Source organism: Equus caballus, chromosome 8, assembly GCF_041296265.1.
Source record: "Equus caballus isolate H_3958 breed thoroughbred chromosome 8, TB-T2T, whole genome shotgun sequence".
Taxonomy (NCBI): Eukaryota; Metazoa; Chordata; class Mammalia; order Perissodactyla; family Equidae; genus Equus; species Equus caballus.
In genome coordinates this window covers 88,324,367-88,350,246 of record NC_091691.1, presented here as the reverse complement: position 1 = coordinate 88,350,246, position 25,880 = coordinate 88,324,367, and the positions used below count along the sequence as shown (strand labels likewise).

General features: G+C 39.8%; 1 protein-coding gene and 1 pseudogene across 1 annotated transcript; both read left to right on the top strand.

Moving 5' to 3' along the window:
• The first annotated feature begins 146 nt into the window (after positions 1-146).
• On the top strand, positions 147-7,829 carry LOC100057342 (serpin B3). Its single transcript, XM_001490711.4, has 8 exons — positions 147-278; positions 881-1,071; positions 1,688-1,744; positions 2,992-3,120; positions 3,876-3,993; positions 4,807-4,946; positions 5,228-5,383; positions 7,001-7,829. The coding sequence occupies exons 2-8, from the start codon at positions 907-909 to the stop codon at positions 7,400-7,402; spliced, it is 1,167 nt and encodes a 388-aa protein (XP_001490761.3). The 5' UTR covers positions 147-278; positions 881-906; the 3' UTR covers positions 7,403-7,829.
• Positions 7,830-16,975: 9,146 nt separating this feature from the next.
• Positions 16,976-17,567, top strand: LOC100057303 (tricarboxylate transport protein, mitochondrial pseudogene; annotated as a pseudogene).
• Positions 17,568-25,880: the final 8,313 nt, after the last annotated feature.

Genomic DNA, 25,880 nt, shown 5'->3' with positions numbered 1-25,880 from the left:
TGAGCCAACGATTGCCAATGATGGCAGGTCCACCATGTTTTCTGCAAGTGAAAAGGAAGTACAGGAACAGAACAATAGCATTTTTTTCCTCATAAATACTGATGTTCATGAAGGTGACGCTTAGCCTGGTTAAGAAATCAAAAGTTGATTTACTTGAAATACCAACCGCACCAAGCAATGGGAGGTGACAACAGAGAGGTATATATTCAGGATCTTACCAGTCACCACACACAGGCTTACAGGCTCCCTGCCCACCTCTGCTTCCTCCAGCAACACAGGTAAGAGCTTCCAGCTGCTCCAGCTTAACAGCATGAATCATTTTTGAAAATAATAACGATATCTTTTATATCATGCATCTATTCATTCTGTTTGATTGTATTTTACTTCTTCTGCTAGGGCAAATTGAAACATCTTCTTCATCTGATTTATCCTTTACCTAATGTAATAATTTCTGATGAAGCAAATGCTTATTTAGGAACTCATGTGGTGGAGGGAAGTGTGTCTGACACCCACGGGACTTTGAAGGAAAAAGCAGAGCAGTGTGTCATGGGAGCTGGCTGGATGTGATCCACATGGATCATGGTCTTACTATCTATTATAGAACATTTTCTACCCAGACCTAGGACAACTGGCAATGAAAGAAACATAAAGACGTTCCATTAATTTTTCACAAAAGTTTTTTTAAATAGTAATTTTGATGATCTTTTAATCACAAAATGTATATATGTACATTAAAAACAGCTTGAAAAGTAAAACAACGGAAAACTTTACCTGTGAGATTCCCACAAGCAAAATATGTCATTTCTTCTAAGAAAATTTCATTACAGACTAAGCTTCTCTTCAGTAAACTCATTATCCAATGAACCTGATGCTTTTGCAGGAGTTCCAGATCACACCAAGGCCGCCATGAATTCACTCAGTGAAGCAAACACCCACTTCGCACTTGATCTGTTCCAACAGTTCAAAAAATCAGAGAAGGGCAACATCTTCTATTCCCCTCTCAGCATCACATCAGCGTTAGCCATGATGTACTTAGGGGCCCAAGGAAACACTGCGCTCCAAATGGGCAAGGTAGGTGTCAGCTCCCTTTACATTCACCTGTTTAGACTGATTTCTCTGTTGGCATCTGTGCAGATGCTCATAGATCTGCTGCCCCCAGAGGTAGCACAGGGGACTGAGCAAGCATTCCCATAACTGGGTGAGCACAGGGCTGTGGGGGGCATGTGCCCTCCCCTAGTGCTCTGCTCCATCTGCTTCCCCATGCTTAGATTCCCTTTGGGAGCTGGGATCAACTCCTACAATTGCCCAATAACAAGAGGCGGAGTTTAAATGCCAGAACACTTGCAGAAGTGATGCACTGACTTAAATCCATGGGAAACATCTTCACATGATTCCTTGGCCTTGATTGAATGATAAATCAGTATTCTTTACAGTGAATGGTGATCAACCAGTTCAGCTGTAGCTTTTCAACGAGCAAATGCTTACACTGAAGTTTTCTTTATTCTTTTTCCTTCATTTTTCATTGTTTTTTTTTTATTTTGGGTTGGTTTGGAAGTTTCTTCTGTTTATTACTTTGGGTTTATTTCTGGGTTTCTTTCCTTCTTTTTTTCTTCCTTTCTTGAAAATTTCCTAATGTGGACAGATCTTTTGAGTAAAGTTTTCTTGTCACACTTCCCTTCTCTTCCAGGTCCTTCACTTTAATGATGTCACAGACAACACAAGAGGAAGCCCTACAACAGCTCAGGTGAGTCACAGAGCACTCGGGTGTAGAAGGAGAAACACATATCCAAGAGGGTCAGAGTTTAAACTGGGAACTTCAGTGAAAAGTCCATTTTTAGGGGAAATCTTGGGCAAAATATACTGGAGAAGCAGAGCTGTTTCTCATGTCATATTACATACTTACTTATTTCATATTTTTGTTTCCTGAGAGATCAGCATTTGCTTAAGAGCATGGATTCTGGAACTGGAACACTAGCTTCAAATTCCTGCCCTGCTGTTCATGAACAGGAGACATGTGCAGGCACAACTGCTCTGAGACACACTGATCTCATGCCAGTAAACTAGCAATAGTGAAAGATCTGCCTCCGTACATGCCAACATCACAACAGTGCTTGGGTTACAGGAAACCCTAACAAATGTTATGTGTTATTATTACAGAACAGAAATAATTATAGTAATCACAATAATGTTGATAAAATAATATGATTTTAATTAACTCATAAATGGGATTAACAAGATTAAGTATACATCCAAGTACATTTTGAGAAATAATTGTATGAGATACATAGTTTATAGCCTTAATGGTCCAAAAGCTTTAGCTAGCAAATGGAAGCTTCTGGGTTCAGACAGACCTAGGTTCAAAAATCGGCTCTACCTCCTTGTGTCTCTTCGGATAGGTTATTTAATTCTCTGAACTTTCTTGTTTTCCTCTGACTTGGGCTAAAGACTTAGAGACACCAATGTAAAGCCTTAGCAGTGTATCAGGCACACACTCTTCCTACACTTGGAGTATGACAATCATGAGTGAAGAGACATAGATCACAGCCAACAAGTCTTACAAGAGAATACCACTTAGGAGTGTACAGGGCTTCATGTCATAACATCATTGAAATACACAAATTCAACATTTTCATACCTTGATGGCAGTTACAATGAAAATGGTTCTAACCCATAAGGAGCTAAGTTTAGCTGGTAAGCTTGACCTAACCATATGTACCAATTAGAAAACAATCCAATGATAGAATGGCACTGCATCTGTAGTTCAAAAGGGAAAATATTCTATTATTTAGAGCAGATACAAAGAATTTCCTGGAAGAGATTGAATGTAAAAATTCTGAAGAACATTTGAGATAAAGTACACCTGTAGCATGGAAGAACAACAAACGTCATCCAAGGGACTGCCAAACTTTAGGTATACATCTAACAGACTTATATGGGCTTAGTATTTACATTGACAGAGAATGCAATGAGCTCACTTTTTGGTGTTTGAAGGTTGAAAAGTTGGGAAATGTACATCACCAATTTCAAAAGCTTCTGACTGAGCTAAAGAAACCCACTGATGCCTATGAGCTGAGCATCGCCAACAGGCTCTATGGAGAAAAGAAGTTCCAGTTTCTTCAGGTAAGTTTCACCGGCCTGCCACACCTTTAATCTGCATCCTAGGGCCTCTGTCTCCCAATCACCAAATAGAGGAGAGTGAACAGATGAGCCTGGGTGAGCCCCATGGGGAGCATTTACCCAGGGTGCAAGACTCCGTTGCCACAACTACACCCAAAGGAATGTCCTAGAGCCTGACCATCCACCAAGAAAGTGTGGGTTTAGGGATGACTTTATGACCAATGAGCAGGTTCAGTAGCAGACTAAGTCAGGGGATGCCCCTAATGACCTGACGCCATTCAGTCACATAGCCCAATAACCCAGGAAATGTATGGTTAATGGTATACTGACAGGATGGGCAGGCTTGATGAGTCTCTGAGGAAAGCTGGGGAAGTACCAGGGAATACTGAATGCCCAGGATGGAAGATAGAAGCAAAGGTCAGAACCTTAAGAGTTGATATTACTGAAGAGGAGTCCCAGAAGCACACCATCTCCTTCAGAGCAACAAGCTTTGCTGTTTGCAACCCACAGCCCCTTCTGTTCCTGCCTTTGTCAGATGGCATTGCTTTTCAGAGACCTCAATCTTGTGCCAGCCTGTACATCCCTTACACGTTACCCACAGGCACCTGTCTTAAAATACGCACAGGTTAAAAAAAGTAGATTTCTTCAGGGTCTGGGTCCCTGTTTCATATTTTGTCAAGTTTTAAAGTAACTAACTTGGGAATACATAGTTAATAATAATTTACTTAATTCCTCCTTTCTTCCTTCCCATGTCAAAGGAATACATGGATAAAGTTAAAAAATTTTACCTCGCCAGCGTGGAATCTGCTGATTTTGGAAATGCTGCAGAAGAAAGTCGTAAGAAGATTAATTCCTGGGTGGAAAGCCAAACAAATGGTAGAGTATGGGAGATCACCCATAAAGAAACACATTGAGTCTCCACTGTGCATGAACCCTGTGCTGGACACTGTGTGGGGTGCCAGGAGAGGAAAATGAGATGACTTTGCAGAGGATGGCGGGGCACTGCAGATGGAATGTTCCAACTAAATGTGGAGAGAAACAAAGGGAACCCAGGAGGGTCACAGCACCGGCTATGTGGAAACACAGGAGATCTGTGTTTGCTCATGGCCATGGATGGCTATCTTTGTCAATCCCAAGTCTCTGATCAGAGCCATTCTTACATTCACATCCTTTACTTTAAATCAGAGCCTTAACTTCTGTATATAGCTCCTAAGGGAAACATCAGAAAGGGTTCCCATCTCCTTTGTTAATTGGCAAACAAGCAGCTGTCCTATAAACTCCCCTCCTTGCCAGCTGCAGCTGGAGCTGCCTGCCCATTTCTCCATCCCCTCATTCTGCAGAGACTTCCTCAGCTGTCTTCCTCATCCAGGGCAGAGAGCTTGACTCACTCTCCATCCTATGAACCCCTATCCTACCCCCCACTCCCATTAGAATCCAAACCTATAGCTATTCAAAGTGAAGAAGGAAGAGGAAGACACCACAGGGAGTAGCGTCTCACAGCACAGGGTATGTGTTTCAGATAATAGAGTTCATGCCATTTGTCCTAAAGAACAATCTAGGTCTACTTCCTCTAAGTAGTGGGTCCAAAGTCAAAAAAGCAGAAAGGAAAGGACAGAGGGAGGAGTAAGCATCTTTCAGATAAACCACTTGTACTTTCACGACAGACCTTTGTTTTTCTTTCTTTTTCAGGAAAAATCAAGGATCTGTTTCCCGACGGCTCTCTCAGCTCCGCCATTCTGGTTCTGGTGAACGCAGTCTATTTCAAAGGGCAGTGGGACAAGAAATTTGATAAAAAAAGAACTGTGGAGGAAAAATTTTGGCTGAACAAGGTGTTGTCTATAATTTATTTATGATAATGTAGTTATACCTGGAATGTTAATTTAAACTCATATTTGATAGAAGGTACAGCTGCAGGTAGAAAACAGAATTTGTCATGGGTGTATTTTCTTGTTTCATTTTTTTTAACTTTATTTAGTTGGGACTACTTGAAGAGACTCTTCTCTCTAATTCACAAATTTCCCAGATCATCTCATAGAAAGAGGATGTGTTTGGTATCTCAACAGTATTATCTTTCTTTGACTTATGCCTCACTTGGCATTTGTTACTGCAGGATACCAGCAAATCCGTGCAGATGATGAGACAAACCAGTTTCTTTAATTTTACTGAAGTGGAGGACATGCAGGCCAAGATCCTGGAAGTGCCATACAATGGCAAAGATCTAAGCATGATGTTGCTGCTGCCAAATGAAGTGGATGGTCTGAAGAAGGTAATAGCTTCTGCCGCCAATTCTTCCTTCTTTTGCCTAATTTCCTAGTAACACAATGCCTGTATGCATTGTTCGTGGAAGCAGGCTCACAGGTGGTGGCTGGCAGAGCTCAAGTACAGAGTACATCATTCCTTCTCTGCATATAGCCTAAAAGAGAATTGTTAAGGAGAACCTGACAACATGTCGCATTCTAAAAAGTAAATAGCCTATGCATTGCAGTGTGATATGAAAGAATATATAGAAAATCTTAACATCACAGGTCCCATTAATATTCTGAGGAAACTATGAAATGTCAGTTCAGAAAAAGATATATCTAGGCATACACATTATATTTTGCAACCATGAGAACCCCTGGTATATTCCAGTGTACTCATTTGAAGACAAGGAAATTAACACTCATATGTAGGTGAAAATGGAAATCTTTGCAAGCTTACTCATAAACAAAATACGAAAATTAAAACAACAAAGCATACAGTAGACAAATAGAATTATCTTGATCCATACTTTTCAATTTAGAAGTATTCTGTCCCTAGGAGTTCAAAAGTCATTTGGAGCCTAATTGATGGAAGTTTAAAAAAGGAATTATGGAATTTCTCTCCTAGCACTGCAATAATAGTTAGAGTTAATATGTAAAAATACCAATAACAGTATCTGGCATATTAAGGCCATTCCAAAAATGGCCATCCGCAATTATTATGATGGTCAATGATGCTGCTGAAGCTGCAGTGAACCTATCACATTCAAAATATATATTGTGGTAACTCTGGAAATTGGTGATCCTCAGGAAAGTAATACAGCAACATATGTGAAGGACCATTACAATATTCATACGCCAACTCATCAATCCTGGTTATCAATGACATCAGGAAGCCTAAGTTAACTAATGTAAACAAGGGAAAAGCTTTTGGATAGAAGTGGCTCAAAATAATGAAAAATTCAAAACAAGGAACAATGCTGCATCTTCGTATTACCAATGGTTTAGCTTAGGGACTGACACACAGTGAATGCTTAAAAAATATTAAGTAATATTCAATATATACATTGAATATCAATTTAATACTAGTACTATGTAACAATTTAAACATGATTAGAGAAATATATGTCTATTATATTAGAAAGTTTACAAACAGGTCAAGCAAGAAAAAGGATTAAAAATAATGTGTACACTAGAACTGCACAATGTAGAAACTTATGTACACAAAAGACATTAAAAAGTGTATTTGAAAATGAAGCATGCAATAGGCTGGAAGCATAAGGGATGCAGATATACAATTCATCTCTTACAAAATAATTTTATTTAGTGATTCTGTTGCTGTATATATGGCCATACGTATACACATATGTATATATATATGTTTAAACATGCATATATTTAGTGTACATATATACAGAGAAATAACACAATCACAAATATATACATATATTTATTTTACTGTATAATATATATTCATGATTGTGTTATTTTAACCTCCTTGGATTAAATCTAACAAACTGAATATTCTGTAATTATATTTACTATTAAAACAAAGGCTTTCCACATGATTCAATCCAATGTTACAGTTGTGTTTGATGTCCACCGAGAATCATGTGAACCGTTGCATTTTTCCATTTTTATAGCTTGAAGATAAACTCACCACTGAGAAATTAATAGAGTGGACAAGCTCACAGAATATGAGAGAGAGCCTAGTGAATTTACATTTACCTCGGTTCAAAGTGGAAGAGAGCTATGACCTCAAGGACACGATGATATCCCTGGGGATGCTGGATGCCTTCAGTCCGCAGGACGCCGACTTCTCTGGCATGACTGGGAGCCGGGGTCTCGTGGTGTCTAAAATCCTACACAAGTCCTTTGTGGAGGTGAATGAGGAGGGCACAGAGGCTGCAGCTGCTACTGGCATAGTAACTAAACTTTCATCACCGCCAATTTACAGTTTCCACTGTGATCACCCTTTCCTGTTCTTCATCAAGCACAATAAGACCAACAGCATCCTCTTCTTGGGTAGAGTCTCTTCCCCTTAGAGGCAATTAGCCTGTTACTAATTTAGGGGCAAGTTCACAGTTGTTCCAGGGCATTGATTGCTGGAAATAACAGGTTCTCTTTAGTTCTTTTTCCTTTCCAATCTCATAGTCATCACTGAGAATGCAATGGTTGGACTAACATGTCTATCTCTCCCTTTCTACTAACACATATAAAACCTACTTCATTTCCCCGTGATGATTCCCTTTGGGACAAAATGTTCAAGATAAAGTAAAAGGATATTTCAACACTCTAACTTATCCAAATTTGAAATGTCATATCTGCTATTTCAAAAATTACAACTACTATTCAAACTTATTAACCTAGACACCGAAATTTATTTGATTTTGGTGATAGCTGGGACCTTGAATTTCCAAATTTTTTGATTTTATGAAAGACATTATCAATAAAACAAGGACATTCATACTACTTGGTGCTTTTTTTGGTTTTTCTTCTCAAGAAAGTGCAAGTGGCCCACCACACATAGGAGAGATAATTTAGAAATATATTATCATATAAAAAGAAAATTCAAAATAGTAGTAGTGCATGATGAGGCTGGAGAGGTAGGCTCATCCCAAAACATGAAAGGCTTTGTAGCCCACATTAAGAACTTCCTATTTTATCTTAAAATGAGTGGAAAGCCATCATAGCTTTTGTTCATTTGCCCTCCAAATTGGAGAATGAGATTATCATATAAATCTTTAAAATATATCTCTGGCTATTATGGTGTAAATGGAGGAGAAGAAACCACAGTGTAGATACAGTGAGATTAGAGTAAACCATTAGAATGTCAAGAGTAGAGATGGAGAGAAACAGATATTTGTGAGGATTATTTGAAGCAAAATCCACAGAATTCTGGCAACACATTATCTATGGCAGAAATGAGAGACAGAAGCCAAGAATGATGTCCCAAGTTTCTGGCCTAACCAATTTGTTGGATGGAAGAAGATTTGTTTTGGAGAGAAGAGAAGATCTCAGGTTGAGGTTTACACTTGTTGAATTTTCATTTCTTTTGAGATGTCCAAATGGAGTTGTCTAGTAAGCACTTTAAATGAGGCTAGAGCTAGATGCAGGATATGATCTGAAGCTCTAAATTTGTGATGCTCAATATAAAAGTTTTAGAGTTACTGAATAAATATGGTAACTCTAGAACTTAGTTAAAAAAAAAAAAAGGTGGCTAAAGTCAAGAATGAGATCCGAGAGAGAGAGTATAAGGTGATAAGAAAGGAGGGCCCGGCACTGACCTTGAAGTATGTCAATATATAAAGGTTAGGAATTGACAAAATTTATTTTCTGGAACACAGTTTTCCTTAGGGGACTGTATTCATTCTAAATCCTTCCCAGTCAATACTGAATCCCAGCTTATTTCATAAACCTTGAATTTTGGAGGACTGGAGCAAGGTTGAAATTTTCTTCATCAGAATTCGACAGCCAAAGAACAGAGAAGAAGAAGGAGATGTTTCACCACGTACGTGTGAGATTTGACCAAGCAAACTGACAGACTGGCAACAGAATGGGTAACATGAGTAAATCATGCAGTGAATGGGCTGGGAACAGAAGGCAAGGCACGAGGCAGGTGCCTTGATGGACTGAAAGGCAGTCAAGTAGTTAACGAGATTAAACAACAGAAATGATGGGAATGAGGTTGTGAGAATTATCAAAGGATTAGAAGTTTGGCCCAGTGTAAGTGTATTTTAAAATCGAAAATTGTAGGTAATAAATAAGCTCAGAGTGTCACTATGGGTGTGAATTCATTTCTAATTGTTCAATGAAGTTGAAACTGGTATAGAGTTTTGGGGAGTTTGAAGAACTGATTGTTAGAATGCCTTTAGACCAAAACTTTCAACTACTTGTTATTTCAGTTGGGTTTTCAAAAGGAACTTTATAGAAGCCAACAAGTTAAGACAAAGGCTCATAGGCATTTGATTCGGATCGAGTAGAGGAGATGGCTGACATCTAGTTCTGAGAACTGAAAAGCTTTGCGTACATTCTAGGGGGGTCAGAGAGCCAACTACCCCTGCATTGTGGCCATATGTAAGAGACATTCAAATCTTGTAACTTTCTTTAAAGTGACAGACTGTAATTTATTTAATAAAACAGAATACAATGAGTCCATACTGATATAAAATAACTAAATAATTAAATAAAGTTTTTTAAAAAGTGGATATTTATGTGCTTTCGATGTCCCTCACCACAGAATACCTCTTACACCTATTACAGTGGCCAAAATTTAAATTTAAATTAAAAAGAGTGGCCATGTCAAGTGCTGGAGAGAATGTGGAGCACCAAGAACTCTCACACACTACTGGTGGGAATGCAAAGGGTGCAACCACTTGGGAAAATACTTTGGGAATTTCTTATAAAATTAAACCTTTACTTACCGTATGATCCAGCAAATCCACTCCTTCATATTTACCCAAGAGAATTGAAAACACGTGCCCATAAATGCACCACTGTACCAAAGTTCATAGTAGCTTTATTCACACTGGACAAACACTGGAAATATATCAAATTTGCATCATCAGGCGGCTGGATAAACAAACAATGGGATGGAATAGTACTCAGCAATGGAAAAGAAGAAACTACTGAATCCTGCAGCAACATGCATGAACCTCTCAAACACTATTCTGCACAAAAGAAGCTGGACAGAAAGGGCACAGATTATATAAGTCCACATATATGAGGTTCAACCTGTGGTGACAGAAAGCTGATTAGTGCTTTCCTGGGGCTGGAGTGTGGGAGGAAATTGATTGTAACAGAGTCCACGAGAAATTTCTGGTTGAGATGAATGCTCTACAGCTTGATTAGGTGGTGGTTACAAAGGTGTTTATATTTGTCAAAAGTCATTGACATGTACACTTAAAACACGTGAATTTGGTTTTATGTAAATTATGTCTCAATAAAGTAGACAGGAGAGGAGGTAGAGAATGGTAAGAAAGACACATAGTTACGTTGCCACTGGAAATATTTGAGTGAAGAACACTTCTTAATTAAATATAGTTTTAAGAGCAACTCCATTCTTATCAACTTCTGGCCAGTCATTTAAGCCTATTTAATAATATGCCAATATCCTTGTCATATGGAACAAGAAACTTCATGAAACTGTAAATTTAAAAACACAATTCTGAAAAAAATTTAAAATAAAATAAAATTCTGTCATTTGGGGGCCGGCTCCGTGGCCGAGTGGTTAAGTTCGTGCGCTCCACTGCGGCGGCCCAGGGTTCAGATCCTGGGCGCGAATATGGCACTGATTGTCAGGCCACGTTGAGGCAGTGTCCCACATCCCACAACTAGAAGGACGTGCAACTAAGATATACAACTGTGTACGGGGGGTTGGGGGGGTGGGTTGGGGAGATAAAAGCAGGAGAAAAAAAAAGATTGGCAACAGTTGTTAGCCCAGGTGCCAATCTTTGAGAAAAAAAAAAAATTCTGCCATTTGTAATCTACCAAGTTGCCTTTACGGACCATCAAGAGTTAAAAAGATAACTATATTTAAATTTCAGTTTGAGATGAAAAAGAGTTGAACAAGAAAATTCATGTCCAGATAATTTTCCATTAAATGTCATTGAATAAAATATGATATTTAGAGTTATTTCTGTGTCAGTCTTTGGTACAATTTTCAATAGCCAAACATGAAAGACAAACCATTTATATCATATAAATGGAAGATAGACACCTTCTTCCCTTGGGAAACAATCCTCTTTTGGGAAAAGCCCTCAATGTATAATCTGGTCAGCTCAATCAGAACACGGCTCTGTCAGAATTATTTCTATTGTATATCTTGACTGCACACACATGGTCAACAACTACATGATGAATGAATGATTGAGTCATTCCCCATAAGTCACACGGGAGCCTATCATTCCTCCTGTAAGAATTCATTTATGTTTCTGTTATAAAAGACATCATAAAGATCCAAAAAATGCATGATCAGCCTCACTGTGTATAGTGTAGTGTAGGCCATTCAAGAAACAACTATTCTGCGCCCATTACATGCAATAATGGATTAAGCAGTGGGTTCTCAGATATAGTGTGACAAAAAAGACAAATAAACCAAGCATCCTGAAGACCAGAATAGAGGAACCAAATTTGGAGCACAAGCAGGCCAGAACTGGGAAAAATGCCCTAATGTTGATGGTCAAGACAGACTTCAAGGGCTGGAACAAGAGCAGCAGTATGGATGCAACATATATGTGGAAGTACCTGAGATGAGTCAGAAAAGAGCTGAGCGAGTGGGCAGTCAGAAAACTAGAAATCCACAAAACCTAAGGATCCCATAAAAGAGGCAAACTCAGAAATTCAGGAGGACATCTAGCAATAGACACAAGGGACCGGAACTCACTGAGGGTCCTGCTCTCCCAAGTGGCTGTGTGTGTGTGTGCGTGTGTGAGTGTGATTCCACAGAAGATAAGGCTATCCCAGGACATAGGAACCCAGGGCCAGGCCCTTCCTATCTAGAATCTTAACATCTAAGACTATATTGTCTCTGTTGCTGATAATTATCTGCCCAGATGGGTGGAAACCAGAAACACTCAAATCCCAATATATTGCCTAAGATAATGTATGTTTCATTTGAGATTAAGAATGCAATTGCTTTCTCCTTAAGAAATTTTTTACCTATATTTTTGTCTAACAATATTTTTAAGAAAAACAAAAACTTGCATTTTTTTAGTACACTCTAGTCAGACATTGATCAGACGAAAGTGAAATTCACCTTTAGATAAACTGCACATGACAAATGAAGCAACGTCTGCATTTTCACCTCCCTGCAGTGCTGTTGATGCCCATTCCAGGGGTGGCACATCAGTGACCCCAGAGGCAATGCTGAAGCAGCTACTGCACAGGATCCTGGAGTCCCTCTACTTCCAACACTAGGGATTTCCACATCCCAACACCCATAACCCATGCACCACAACATCCCTGATCCCTTATTCCCCAGAGCACATCCTGGATTGCACTAATGGTGATGCTGGGGAGGTCATCTTCTCCATCCCAAGCCTCCCTCCTCCAAATACACATCTGCATAAATACGGAGAGTTAGATAAGTGCTCAGAGGTCCTGGGACCTTCTGCTGACCCCCAGAGGCGGGGCATGGAAAAGAAACTTGTATATATGTCCCTTTCAAAAACAGTTATTCTGCTGACACCTCCTTCAGTGACAGGCCTTGTGTGTGACAATGACATGAAATTGTCTTGGAGATGCAGAATGCATCAAAACTATAGGATCATAAATGAATATTTTCAAAAACCAGAGGATTTGTCTGTGCAAGCTTAGGAGCCAGAACTTTTGAAAACCTTTGATGGGCTTAATACACACATTGGTGTACAGCTTCCTGGAACACTCATTCCAAATACTGACATAGAGACATGAATCAAAGAGGGAGAAAAACGTCTCTCTGATCTAGAATCCACCAACATTTTGGGACTGATAAAATAACAACTCAGATTCTAATATGGTAGCTAAGGACAGATGCCTACGATTTGGTTGCCAAGCAAAGTTAGAGGATGCTGCTGTTGATGACGATGATGATGATGACATGAAGGTGGTGGTGGTATGATGATGGTGATGGCAAAGAAAACGGCAGCTTACATAAACTGGATGTATACCTTGTTCCACAGTCTTTGATAAGCACATATTCTATTTATCCTAACAATAGCTCAATAAAGTAGAACTTTAATAAAACCCTTTTTTAAAGGGAAGAAATTGAAGCTCAGAAAGTTGACCTAACTGCCAAGGCCATATATCTATTCCCAAAGCCCAGATTTACATTCAGTTTGTCTGACACTAAGGCTGGCACATAGGAGGAGGATTTAGACATGGACATGAACAAAATTGGTTTTTGTTACTGTAGTCGTTGGCCTTAACTCCCTCTTTATGTCTGAATTAATTATTTCCCATTATAATTAGGTAGGATCATATCATAGAGAGTAGCCACCAAAATAATGTTAGAAGTGATAGTAAAGATCATGTATACAATTCTCTTCATTTAAGCAATAAAGAAACAAAATTCCATTAATTGTCATCCTTGAGATAATAATTAGGTCAGGGCAGAGCTGGGATAGAAACTCCAGCTTCCTGACTCCAGGCCTGGTGTTCTTCCCCTTCCTTCCTTCCCTCCACCAGATTGATCAATTTAATGTTACACGTCACACTGCCCACTCAGGCACTGAACTGTCACCCTCAGAAAGCACTGACTGCACAGGCTGGGGGTACCCATTCCCAGATCACTGCCCTTTGGCCATGATCAACAAGCGCACTGCTGATTGCACTGCAGTTCATGCCTCACAGATTATGTGGGAGCTACACATTTCCACTTTCTTTAGGATAAAATTGATAAGCTGCCATTAGATGCCTTTTCCTTGCTCCCCCAAAAAGGTGATGGATAAAACACTGGATATAAGATGTGGGGGAACCAGGAACTAATCACACTTTTGAGCACTTGCATTTCCAAAGTTGATGTAATGCTGAGCATGCAAAGATGACTACGGTTAGAGATGGAGACTCATATAAACAGAAAACATCAATACAATAGAGTTAGTAGTACAAATGAGGTTCATGAAGCACTCTGAAGACTGAACTGAGTGGGATAGTTTGGGAGGCACAGAAAATGCTTCCTGGAGGAGGGTTTCATGTGACTCAAACCCAGAAGTGTCTGCTTTACATATTTCAAATCCAGGATGTTAATGTATTGATTTATAAAGAGCACCATACCATAAATTATGTCAAGTAACCCCTGGAAACTCCTTCCTATTGTTTAAGTTCACACATAAAGCTGTAGATGAGAAACTTGCTTAGTCAATGAAAGAAAAGAAAAAATCAAAATGGGATTTCCAGCATGAAGATGGCTCTGTATATCAGTATCTTTCTCCCTCTTCTCCTTTTCAAATCGCAATAAACAAATAAAAAATAAAATATTTCTGTAAATTCCTTTTTCACTGAAGTTCAGAGGCAGCTATAATTCCGAGTCTCACGATTCATGGCAAGGTTGCCAAAGGTGAAAGTAGCTGGAGGTGAGCAGGAGGCCCTGGAGGAAGAGAAGAGAAAAGCAAGAAGAGAGACGAGAGGGCTCAGCAGCAGCAGATTTCAGAAAGTTCAGCAAAAATACATGTCTTACAGGAAAGAACTTCACCCTGAATACAGAAAACACCACGTTTTCTCTGGAAATTACTTGCACAGGACCTGAGCACACCAGGTTGGCAGCAGGCAGCTTCCTGGACCTGATCTGCCTCAGGAGCATGGAGGAAGTGGGTCACCCATGGACTCACACAACTTCCAGCTTCAGCTGTGACGGAGAAAGCTGGAATAGTGCTGCTCCACTCTAACAGAAAAATTGGGGTAATACTCAAATTCTTGAAGCCATCAGAAGGCCACGGTCCTGACATCACCACCCAGCCTGAAATCTAAGGGAAGACAAGTCCCTCCAAGAAGAGACAGATTGAGCGCCGACTTGCCTGGGGCAGAACACAGCAGAACACAGGACCCCAGACAAGTGTTGATGATCAAGTGCAGATAGCACAAGCGTTTAAAACCCTGGGAGCTGCAGACACAAGGCGAGTTGATGCCCACTCACTCTTCTCCAGAAGTTCTTTGGGTGTTGAAGAGAAAGACCAGGGGCAGGGCACCCTCAGCGGTGTAGGTCCAGAGAAAGGAAGGAACGGCCAAGGCAGAAAAGGGAAGAAGCCACGCCTGATTCTTCTCCCCAAGAAACAAATGTCCCGAGTGGATGAGACAGGGCAGTAACCCTGTCACTGCCAAAGCAGAGGAGAAGACTCACGTGACTGGGTAAGGGGAAAAGTAAACACCCTCTTCTCCTGGGGGGTGCAATCCTGTCCCAGGCCCCGACCATGAGAGATTTCCTTCCTCTGGGGAAAGACAGAAACCACTCCCCCTGCTTCCCTTCAACCCAGGCTAGTCCTGCAAGCTCCAAGCAGGCAGAAAGGCCCCCTCTGAGGTCAAGTGCATAAAGAAGGCTGAAAGTTGAGGGTGGAGCAAGAACATGGGGAAAACCTTCCAGAAATCAGGCCTCTACCCTACACGAGGTAAGGCTAAGGAAGCCCTTAACAACATACATAATTCATGATTCTGTCCTTAAACATATTTAAAGAAAGTCATGCCTGGAAATGTCTCCATATTCAGTATTTTTCAAGTGATTACATTCCATACAACCTATAGTCAATAAAGCACGTAGTCTTTCTATTAAAAAAGAAAGAAAGAAAAGAAATTGTCAGACTGCATTAAAAAGCAAGACCCAATACAATAAAGTCTGACTCCGTTCTGCTATTGCCTGCATTCAAGTCCCATGGCTCTCTCCTTCCAGGTCTCTCTTTCCTTCTAATCCACATCTGGGCTAGCTGATGAGAAAACCCTTGAGCTCCCTCCCTTGGCACTTTCAGGAAGTACAAACAAAGCAAGCACTGACCATGCACAGGAACAACTCCTAACCACAACAAAAGCCCTCCTGGCTCTCTGAAGCCATCGGGACCCTGCCATGCCCTCCCGCAGAAAGTCTCATTATGTGAGTAATAAATCTCCTCATACCCTCTCGGTGGATGTGTGGCAACATCAGTCTCAACATCCAACCAATTTGAGGAGGTGGAATTGGGGGGAGAGAGTCCATTCTACCTCCATCGGATGACCATAACATCCCACTGTACGATGCCTATTAAAAAAAAAAACTCACTTTAAATATAATGACACACTTAAGTTAAAAGGATAGAAAAAGACATATCATGCCAACACTAGTCATATGAAAGCCTGAGTGGTTATGTTATTACTAGACAAATTAAACCTCAAGACAAGGAGTATCATCAAGGATGAGGAGGTATTGACATATGATAGATCAGTGGAAGAACAGAAGATCCAGAAACGGACCCACATACATTTGTCATGAAGTTTCCAATGTAATTAATTCATCCCGCTTGGGATAGTCTTCTGGACATACGATGCTGGAACAAGTGAATATCCATATGAAAAACAATGAGCCCCAAGCCTTACTTCAGAAAAATTAATTCAAAATAAATAATAGGTCTAAATGTAAAAGTTAATACCATAAAATTTCTCAAAGAAAACATAGAAGACAGTCTCTGCAAACTTGAAATAGGCAAAGATTTCTTAAATAAGGCCAAAAACAGAAACCGTAAAAGGAAAAATTAATGAACTGGACTTCATCAAAATGTAAAGCTGCTCTTCAAGGACACCATCAAGAAAATGCAAGCCAGCCTGCTTTTGGACTTGGGGGGGGCGGGGGCAGGGCCCTGGTCCCCAGCTGGCGCAGAGGGTCTCACAGGGCATGTCGCCCCTCCATGCCTTGCCTGGACAATAGGGATGGAGGGTGGGGGGTGAGGGAGGCCTCCAGGTCGGCTCAGGACCCAGATCCTGCGTCCCCGTAGGTGGCCTGGTGGGTTGCATTGAAATCTGCATCACCTCCCCCACATGAGGAGCAGGACCCGGACATACAGATCTTTGTGCCGCAACGGTTTGCAGCCATGCATCCTGGGCCTGAATCAAGGCCTCAGCTCCCTGCCGCATGGCTCCATCCCCAAGGCTCCATCCCCAAGGCGGCCATCAGGTTAGGGATGTTCTCGTTCCTCAGCAACCCCACGGATGCCCAAGGAAATGGGACAGCCTGGGCCGTCTGCTGAACGGCCTGGGCGCCAGCCTGGCCAAGGCCATGGCGGTCCTAGGCCGCATGGAGACCATCAACGTGAAGTTCATCCACGACCAGACCTCCCCCAACCCCCAATACGGAGGATTCTTCCACGGAGTCAGGGAGATTGAGCGGGGAAAGGGGCTGAAGGGGAAATACCAGGGCCTTACCAGGCCATCCACTTCTTTGTCACAACTTCCCTACACAAGTGGTACGGAGGGGACAGCCCCAACAAACCCTGAAACCGCTGATCACCGGGCATTCCAAGCTATCCAGGGTACAGCCAGCGTCTACAAGAACACTCCTCCAGACGTGATCGAGACCCGGATGCAGGACCTGGCGGGGCACAAACGCCAGAACACGTGGGCTGCGGTTTGCGGCTCCCGAGGAATGAGCGGCTGCAGGCATTCTAGAAGGACACTGTCCCCCTCCTGGGCTGGACCTGCTTGCGTGTGGCCATTGTGTTCATCATCTACTATGAGTTGGTGAAGGTGCTCAACAAAGCATGGAAGAAGGACTGAGCCCCAGAGGGGCTGCGTGGGGGCTGTACAGTGTGCCAAAAGGCCCCCTTCACCTCGCCCTCGCCCTCCATGGCCTGTGTCTGACCCTGTGGCCATCCAGTCCATGTGACTCTAGTGCCATGTGGTCTGTGTGACAACACCACTCTGTCCCTGTGTCTGGTCATAGCTTGCCAGTGAATCTGTGTTCACTTGTTCATGTGCTTACTCGTGAGCCGTGTGCCTGTGTTTCATGTTCTGTGTCACTGATCCTGTGCCCAGCTTCCCAGGGTGCCATATGGCCTAGGTTCACAGCCCTGTAGTCATGGCCTGGTCCTAGTCCAGTGCCTTCCACCCTGGGCAGCAGAGGCACCTGCCTCAACCTGGCCTCACTGCATTCCAGGGGCTTTGTGCCCTATGCCCTTCTCCCCCTGCTGGCCTTAACTGACCCTCGGGTCATCCCTCTGCCTGGGATAGCTGGCACCTGGCACTCTCAGGACCACCCTTCTAAGGCAGCATAAACTGGCTGCTGTCAGAAAAAAAAAAAATGCAATCTATACGTCTGACATAGAACTTTTATTCAGAATATGTTAAAAACAATTAGAAGTCAATAAGAAGGCAAACAATCTAATAAAAATTGGCAAACGATTTGAACAGACACTTCACAAAAGAAGATATTCACATAATCAGTATGCCCATGAAAAGATGCTAGACATCCTTAGTCATAAGGGAAATGCATAAATTAAAACCACAATGAAATACCACCTGCATACCCACTAGAATGTCCATAATGAAGAAAACTGGCCACACTAACCATTAGTAAGGATGCAGAGCAACCGGAATGCTCATACATTGCTGGTAAGAGAATAAAATGGTACAACCACTTTGGAGAACATTTTGGAAGTTTCTTCTAATTTAAACATATATTTACCATATGACCCAGTAATTTCATTCCTAAGTGCCTACCCACAGAAATGAAAACGTATGTCCACACAAAGACTTATACACACAAATGTACATAATAGCATTCTGCAGGGAAGCCAAACACCGGAAGCAGCACAAAAGCGCATCAATGCGTAAATGGATAAACAAAATGTATTTTAGCCATACAATGGAGTACTTTTCATCAGTAGAAAGTAACAAGCTACTGATGTGCCAACAACATTGATGAATCTCAAAAAACAGTGCTGAGCAAAAGAAACTAGACGCAAAGGAGAACACACTATCTGAATCCATTCACATGAAACTCTAGAAGTGAAGTGATTGAAGGCTGATCAGCAGTTGCCTGGGAGAGGGTTGTATGGGGGTGGTTGGCTGGGAAGTAGAACAAGAGAAGCTTGGGAGATGATGAAAATGTTCTGTGTCTTGGTTGTGGTAGTGTTTTCATGGGTATTTACATTTATCGAAACTCACCAAGTTCTAGGATTAAAAATGGGTGCATTTTATTTTGTGTAAATTATATCTCAATAAAGTGATTAACTATTAACTCTTTTAAGTCTCTTCTGAATCTTCCTTACAGAAAAATCGCAAATAACATATGTCAATGCCCTCCCCCTTCCGGGAAGTGGAGTTTAATCTCCCCACCCCTACTAGGATGAGCCCCACTTAGTGACTCACTTTCAAAGAATATAGAGCATGGAAAGCGAAAAATAGCAACTTTATAATGCAGAAACCTGGCAAACTCTCCCTTAACCAGGTGATCAAGGTTAAGATCCCCAGTGATGTCATATAGGTGGTAGGAGCCCCCTCATGTGATATGCTTTCCAAATCCCATAACTCCAGTCTAATCATTAGAAAATGTCAGACAAGTCCAAAATACAAAATACCTGACCAGTACTCAAAACTGCCAAGGAAAGGCTGCGAAACAGTCCCACGTCAGAGCAGACTAAGGAGACACGATGACAAAATGCATCGTTCTATCCTGTACTGGATTCTGGACCAGATAAATGACATTAATGGAAAAATTAATGGTAAAATCCAGATAAAGCCTGGAGTTTAGCTAATAGTAATTGCATTAATTTTCTATTACTTTATAATTTAATACCATAAATAGATTTTCTCTCAGTTCTATAGATCAGAAGTTCAGGCACTGTGATCGACTCCTACTTTCAGGGATTTACAAAGCTGACATCAGGGTATTCGCCAGGTTGTGCTTCTTTTGAGAGGCTCTACAGAAGACTCCATTTCATTTGGGTTGTTGGCCAAATTCATTTGGTTGCCTTCACAGGACTGAGGTCCTCATTTCCTAGCTGGCTGTGAGCTGAGGGTCACTCTAAGCTCCTAAAGCTACTCTCAGGGTCTTGCCACATGGCACCCTCCCTGTTCAAGGTTGGCAAGAGAATCTTGCTTTTGTCAAATACCTCTCAGGTTTGCATCTCTCTGACTTCCCTATCTCTGACCTCTAGACCAAGATTTTAAGAGTTCATATGATTAGAACAGGTCCACCAGTTTCTCTATCCTAAAGCCAACTCATTTAGAATCTTAATTGCTTCTGCAAAATCCCTTCACAGCAACACCTAGAATTAGCCTTTGCTTGAATAACTGGGCAAGGTTGGGTGTACACCAGGGACCCAGAAGTTAGAATGTTGCCTACCAATGATGGACCAACATTGATTTCTTAGATTTGACAAGTGTGCTAAACTAACATGAGAGAATAACATTGGGGGAACTGAAACCAGATGAGGGGTATATGGAAACTCACTGTACTATTTTTGCAACATTTTTTAACCTGAAATTATTCCAAAGAAAAACTTTATGTAAAAAATTATCTTCAGAAATCCTAGTTAAGTGTTAAATGTGTCATCTCTTTCCTGCCGGGACACCAAGTGATACAATTACTATATTCAAATACTGTAAATAATAACAATCTACAGGATAGAGCAGCAATAGAGGAACAAAACAATAGAGGAAGAAGGAAGATTCATACACTGTTAGGAATGCAAACTGGTGCAACCACTATGGAAAACAGTATGGAGATTTCTCAAAAAATTAAAAATAGAAATGCCATATGACCCAGCTATCCCACTACTGGGTATCTATCCAAAGAACTTGAAATCAGCAATTTGAAAAGTCCCATGCACTCCTATGTTCATTGCAGCATTATTTACAATAGCCAAGACATGGAAGCAACCTAAGTGCCCATCAACTGATGATTGGATAAAGAAGATATGGTGTGTATATATATATATACAATGGAATACTACTCAGCCATAAAAAAGGATAAAATCGTCCCATTCACAACACATGGATGGACCTTGAGGGTATTATGTTAAGTGAAATAAGCCAGACAGAGAAAGATGAACTCTGTATGACTCCACTCATAGGTGGAAGTTAAACATATAGACAAAGAGAACTGATTGGTAGAAAGGGGAAAGGGAGGGTGGGTACAAAGGGTGAAGTGGTGCACCTACAACATAACTGACAATAATGTACAACTGAAATTTCACAAGGTTGTAAACTTTCATAATCTTAATAAAAAGTTAAAAACATCAGTTGTGTTTCTATACACTAACAATGAAGTAGCAGAAAGAGAAATTAAGAATACAACCCCATTTACAATTGCAACAAAAAGAATAAAATACCTAGGAATCAACTTAACCAAGGAGGTGAAAGTTCTGTACACCAAAAAGTATAAAACATTGTTGAAAGAAATTGAGGAAGACACAAAGAAATGGAAAGATATTCCGTGTTCTTGGATTGGAAGAATTAACATAGTTAAAATGTCCATACTTCCTAAAGCAATCTATAGATTCAATGCAATCCCTATGAAAGTTCCAACAACATTTTTCACAGAAATAGAACAAAGAATCCTAAAATTTATATGGAATAACAAGAGACCCCGAATAGCCAAAGGAATCCTGTGGAAAAAGAACAAAACTGGAGATATCACACACCCTGATTTCAAAATATACTATAAAGCCATATTAACCAAAACAGCATGGTACTGGCACAAAAACAGACACACAGATCAATGGAACAGAATCAAGAGCCCAGAAATAAATTCACACATATACAGACAGCTAATTTTCAACAAAGGAGCCAAGAGCATACAGTGGGGAAAGGAGAATCTCTTCAATAAATGGGGTTGGGAAAACTGGACAGCCACATGCAACAGAAAGAAAATAGACCATTTTCTTACACCCTGCACAAAACTCAACTCAAAATGGATTAAAGACGTGACTGTAACATCTGAAACCATGAAACTTCTAGAAGAAAATATAAGCAGTATGCTCTTTGATATCAGTCATAGCAGCGTTTTTTCAAATACCGTGTCTGACCAAGCAAGAGAAACAATAGAAAAAAATAAATAAATAAATAAACTAAAATCTTCTGTACAGTAAAGGAAACCATCAACAAAATGAAAAGACAGCCTAACAATTAGGAGAATATATTTGCAAACCATTTACTGGATAAGGGGTTAATATCCAAAATGTACAAAGAACTCATAAGTCTCAACAACAAAAAACCAACAACCCAAGTAAGAAATGGGCAAAAGATCTGAACAGAGATTTCTCCAAAGAAGACATACAGATGGCCAACAGGCACATGAAAAGATGTTCAACATTATTAACCATCAGGGAAATGCAAATCAAAAATACTATGAGATATCACCTCACTCCCATCAGAATGGCTATAATTAACAAGACAGGAAACAATAAGTGTAAGAGAGGCTGTAGAGAGAAGGGAACCGTCATACACTGCTGGTAGGAGTGCAAAGTGGTGCAGCCACTATGGAAAACAGTATGGAGTTTCCTCAGAAAATTAAGAACAGATCTACCATATGATCCAGTTTTTCCACTGCTGGGTATTTACCCAAAGAACTTGAAAACACAAACGCATAAGTATACATGCACTCCTATGTTCATTGCAGCATTATTCACAATAGTCAAGACTTGAAAGCAACCTAGGTGCCCATCAAGGGATGCATGGATATAGAAGATGTGGTATAGATACACAATGAAATACTACTCAGCCATAAGGAACAATGAAATCTGGCCATATGTGACAACATGGATGGACCTTGAGCGTATTATGCTAAGTGAAAGAAGTCAGAGGGAGAAAGTCAAATACCGTATGATCTCACTCATGGGTAGAACATAAAAACAAAGACAAACAAACACAGAGAATCAGAGATTGGATTGGTGGTTACCAGAGGGGAAGGAGGCAGGGAGGAGGGCGGAAGGAGTGATTAGGCACAAGCGTGTGGTGTTGGATTCTGATTAGTTTTTGGGTGGTGAATATGATGTAATCTACACAGAATTTGAAATACATTACAACATACACCTGAAAGTTATATAATCTTATAATCCAATGTTACTGCTACAAAAAAAATTGGAATTTGGAACTCAAAAAAAAATGAAATTACTAAATAAATGGAGAGATTCAATATTCAATATTCATGTATTGGTAAACTCAATATTGAGCAAATTGATCTGTAAATTTAAGACAATTTCTATCAAAATCCCAAGAGACTTTTTAAATGCATTGACAAGCTAATTCTAAACTTTATGTGAAAATGCAGAAGACTGAGAATAACCAAAACAATTTTGAAAAAGAACAAAGTAATTACAATCACTGATTTCAAAACTTACTATAAAGTTACAGTAATCAAGACAGTGTGGTATTGACACTTCAGAAGGCATATAGATCAATAGAAGGAAACAGAGCCCAGAAATATAACTTTATAATATGGTTAATTTATTTTTGATAAAGGTACCAAGACAATTCAATAAAGAAAGGATTATCTTTTTAGGAAATCGTGTGTGATGTTTATATATCCATACACAAAAAACTAGACTTAGACTCTTACCTCACCACACACACACACATACACACACACCAAAAACAAACAAAAAAAACCACAAACGGACCATGGACTTAAATGTAATAGTTAAAACCATAAAACTTCCAGAAGAAAACAAGAGGAAATCTTCGTAATCTTGGGTTAGGGAAAGAGTTCTTAGATACAACACCGAAAGCATGATCTTTCAAAGATAATATTAATAAATTAGACCCTAATTACACTTAAAAAGATACCATGGGGGCTGGCCCGGTTGCATAGTGGTGAAGTTCACATGCTCCATCCACTTCAGCAGCCCAGGGTTCGTTGGTTTGGATCCAAGGCACAGATGTACACACTGCTCATCAAGCCATTCTGTGGCAGTGTCCCACATACAAAATAGAGGAAGACTGGCACAGATGTTAGCCCAGTGACAATCTTCCTCAGCAAAAAGAGGAAAAGTGGCAAAGAATGTTAACTAAGGGCCAATCTTCCTCACCAAAAAAAAAGAAGATACCATAAAACTACAATGAGATACTACTTCACAATCACTAAGGTAGTGATTCAAATTAAAATTAAAAAGACAAACCACAAAAAGTATTGGCAAAGATGAGTAGAAATTGGAAGCCTCACACATTGCTATGAGACTGTAAAATGATGCATCTACTTTGGAAAACAATTTGGTACTCCCTCAAAATGAGAAACATAAAGATACCATATGACCCAGCAATTCCATTCCCAGGTATATACCTAAGAGAAATGAAAATATGTGTCCATACAAAATATTCATAGCAGGATTATTCATAATAGCCAAAAAATGAAAACAATACAGATTTTCATCAGCTGATGAATGGATAAACAAAATCTGAAACATTCATACCATTGAATATTACCCAGTCATAAAAAGGAGCGAAGTACTGATTCACACTATAACTTGGAATAAACTTGAAAATACTATGTTAAGTGAAAGAATCCGGTTACAAAAGGCCACATATTGTATGATGTCATTTATGTGAAATGTCCAAAATAGGCAAATCGATAGAGATAGAAGACAGAATAATGATTTCCATGAGTTGAGGGAGGAAGAAATGGGAATGACTGTCAATGGGGTGGAGTTTCTTTTGGAGGTGTTGGAAATGTTCTAAAGTTAGATAGTGCAGATGTTTACACAACTCTGTAAACATACTAAAACCACTGAGTTGTACACTTCAAATAGGAAATTTCATTGTAAGTAAATTATCCTTCAAAAAGTTAAAAGACACCAATAAGAAAATGGAAAGAAACCATAAAGTAGGAGGAATTATTCATATATCCAGTATTTGATAAAGGACTTGTAGCCAGATATATTAAGAACTTTATCAACTCAATAGTAAGAAGACAAACAATCCAATTCAAAAATGGGCAAATGATTTGAATATACATTTTACCAAAGAAGTCATACAAATGGCAAGTAAGCACTTGAATAAATATTCAACCTAATTAGTCATTAGGTATATGTAAACTAAAACCACAGCGAGATACCACTTCACACCCACTAGAATTGCTATAAGCATAAACACAATACTAGTTGTTGGCAAGAATGTGGAGAAACTAGAAACTTTATACTTGCTGGTGGGAATGTAAAATTATACAGCCACATTGGAAAACAGTTTGACAGTTTCTTAAAAAGCTAAACAACAACTTATCATATGACCCAGCAACTCCTATGAATCCACCCAAGAAAAATAAAAACGTATGATCACACAAAGATCTCTGTTCAAATGTTCATGGAAGCATTATGCATAGCAGCCAAAAAGTGGAAACAATCTGAATGTCCACAGCTGGTAAACGGATAAACAGAACTTATCCTTTCAGTGAAATGGAATACTATTCAGCAGTACACGCTACAACAAGAACAAACCTCAAAAACATTAAGCTAAGTGAAAGAAGCCAGATACGATAACTACATATTTTATTATTCTGTTTATATGAAATGTCAAATACAAGAAAAAGTTATAAAGACAAAACAAATCAACGGTTGCCTGGGACTAGAGGTGAAAACAGGCATAGGAAACTTTTTAAGGTGATAGAAATATTCTAAAACTGGATTGTGATGATAGAGGCACAACTCTAGAAATTTACCAAAAATCATTACATTGTAAATTTACAATGTGTGGATTTTCTGGTAGGTAAATTATAGCTCAATAATGATGTTAAAAAATGTCAGTAGTGGGATCTTGTTAAAATTTGAAAATATCAAAGTAAAGCTGGCCCTCAATAAAGAGCATCAGCGGTAGATTCGGAGTCTTTCAAAAAGTATCTGCAAGAAAATATCATTTGGTAATACCCACAGCTCACTCACAAAATAACCAGAAATATGTAAATGGGAAAAAAAAAGAAAGGAAAATATTCACTCTTCTAAAAGTCATTCCAAATATTTACTGTCACCTAAAAAGGTGACAGAATAGGAATGTGTATCAGCTACAATGTTTATCTTCTCAAATGTCATGTTTATTTCACAGTATCAAAATGCTTATGCAACGGACAATGGATAACATACTCTGTTGGAATAGAGGATG

What these genes read in the sequence shown, in the direction of transcription:
- LOC100057342 (XM_001490711.4), top strand. Translation starts at nt 907, where the DNA reads ATGAATTCACTCAGTGAAGCAAACACCCACTTCGCACTTGATCTGTTC. An exon ending in AGAAGTTCCAGTTTCTTCAG is followed by an intron (nt 3,121 to 3,875) that starts GTAAGTTTCACC and finishes CCCATGTCAAAG; the next exon opens with GAATACATGGATAAAGTTAA. An exon ending in AAGTGGATGGTCTGAAGAAG is followed by an intron (nt 5,384 to 7,000) that starts GTAATAGCTTCT and finishes CCATTTTTATAG; the next exon opens with CTTGAAGATAAACTCACCAC.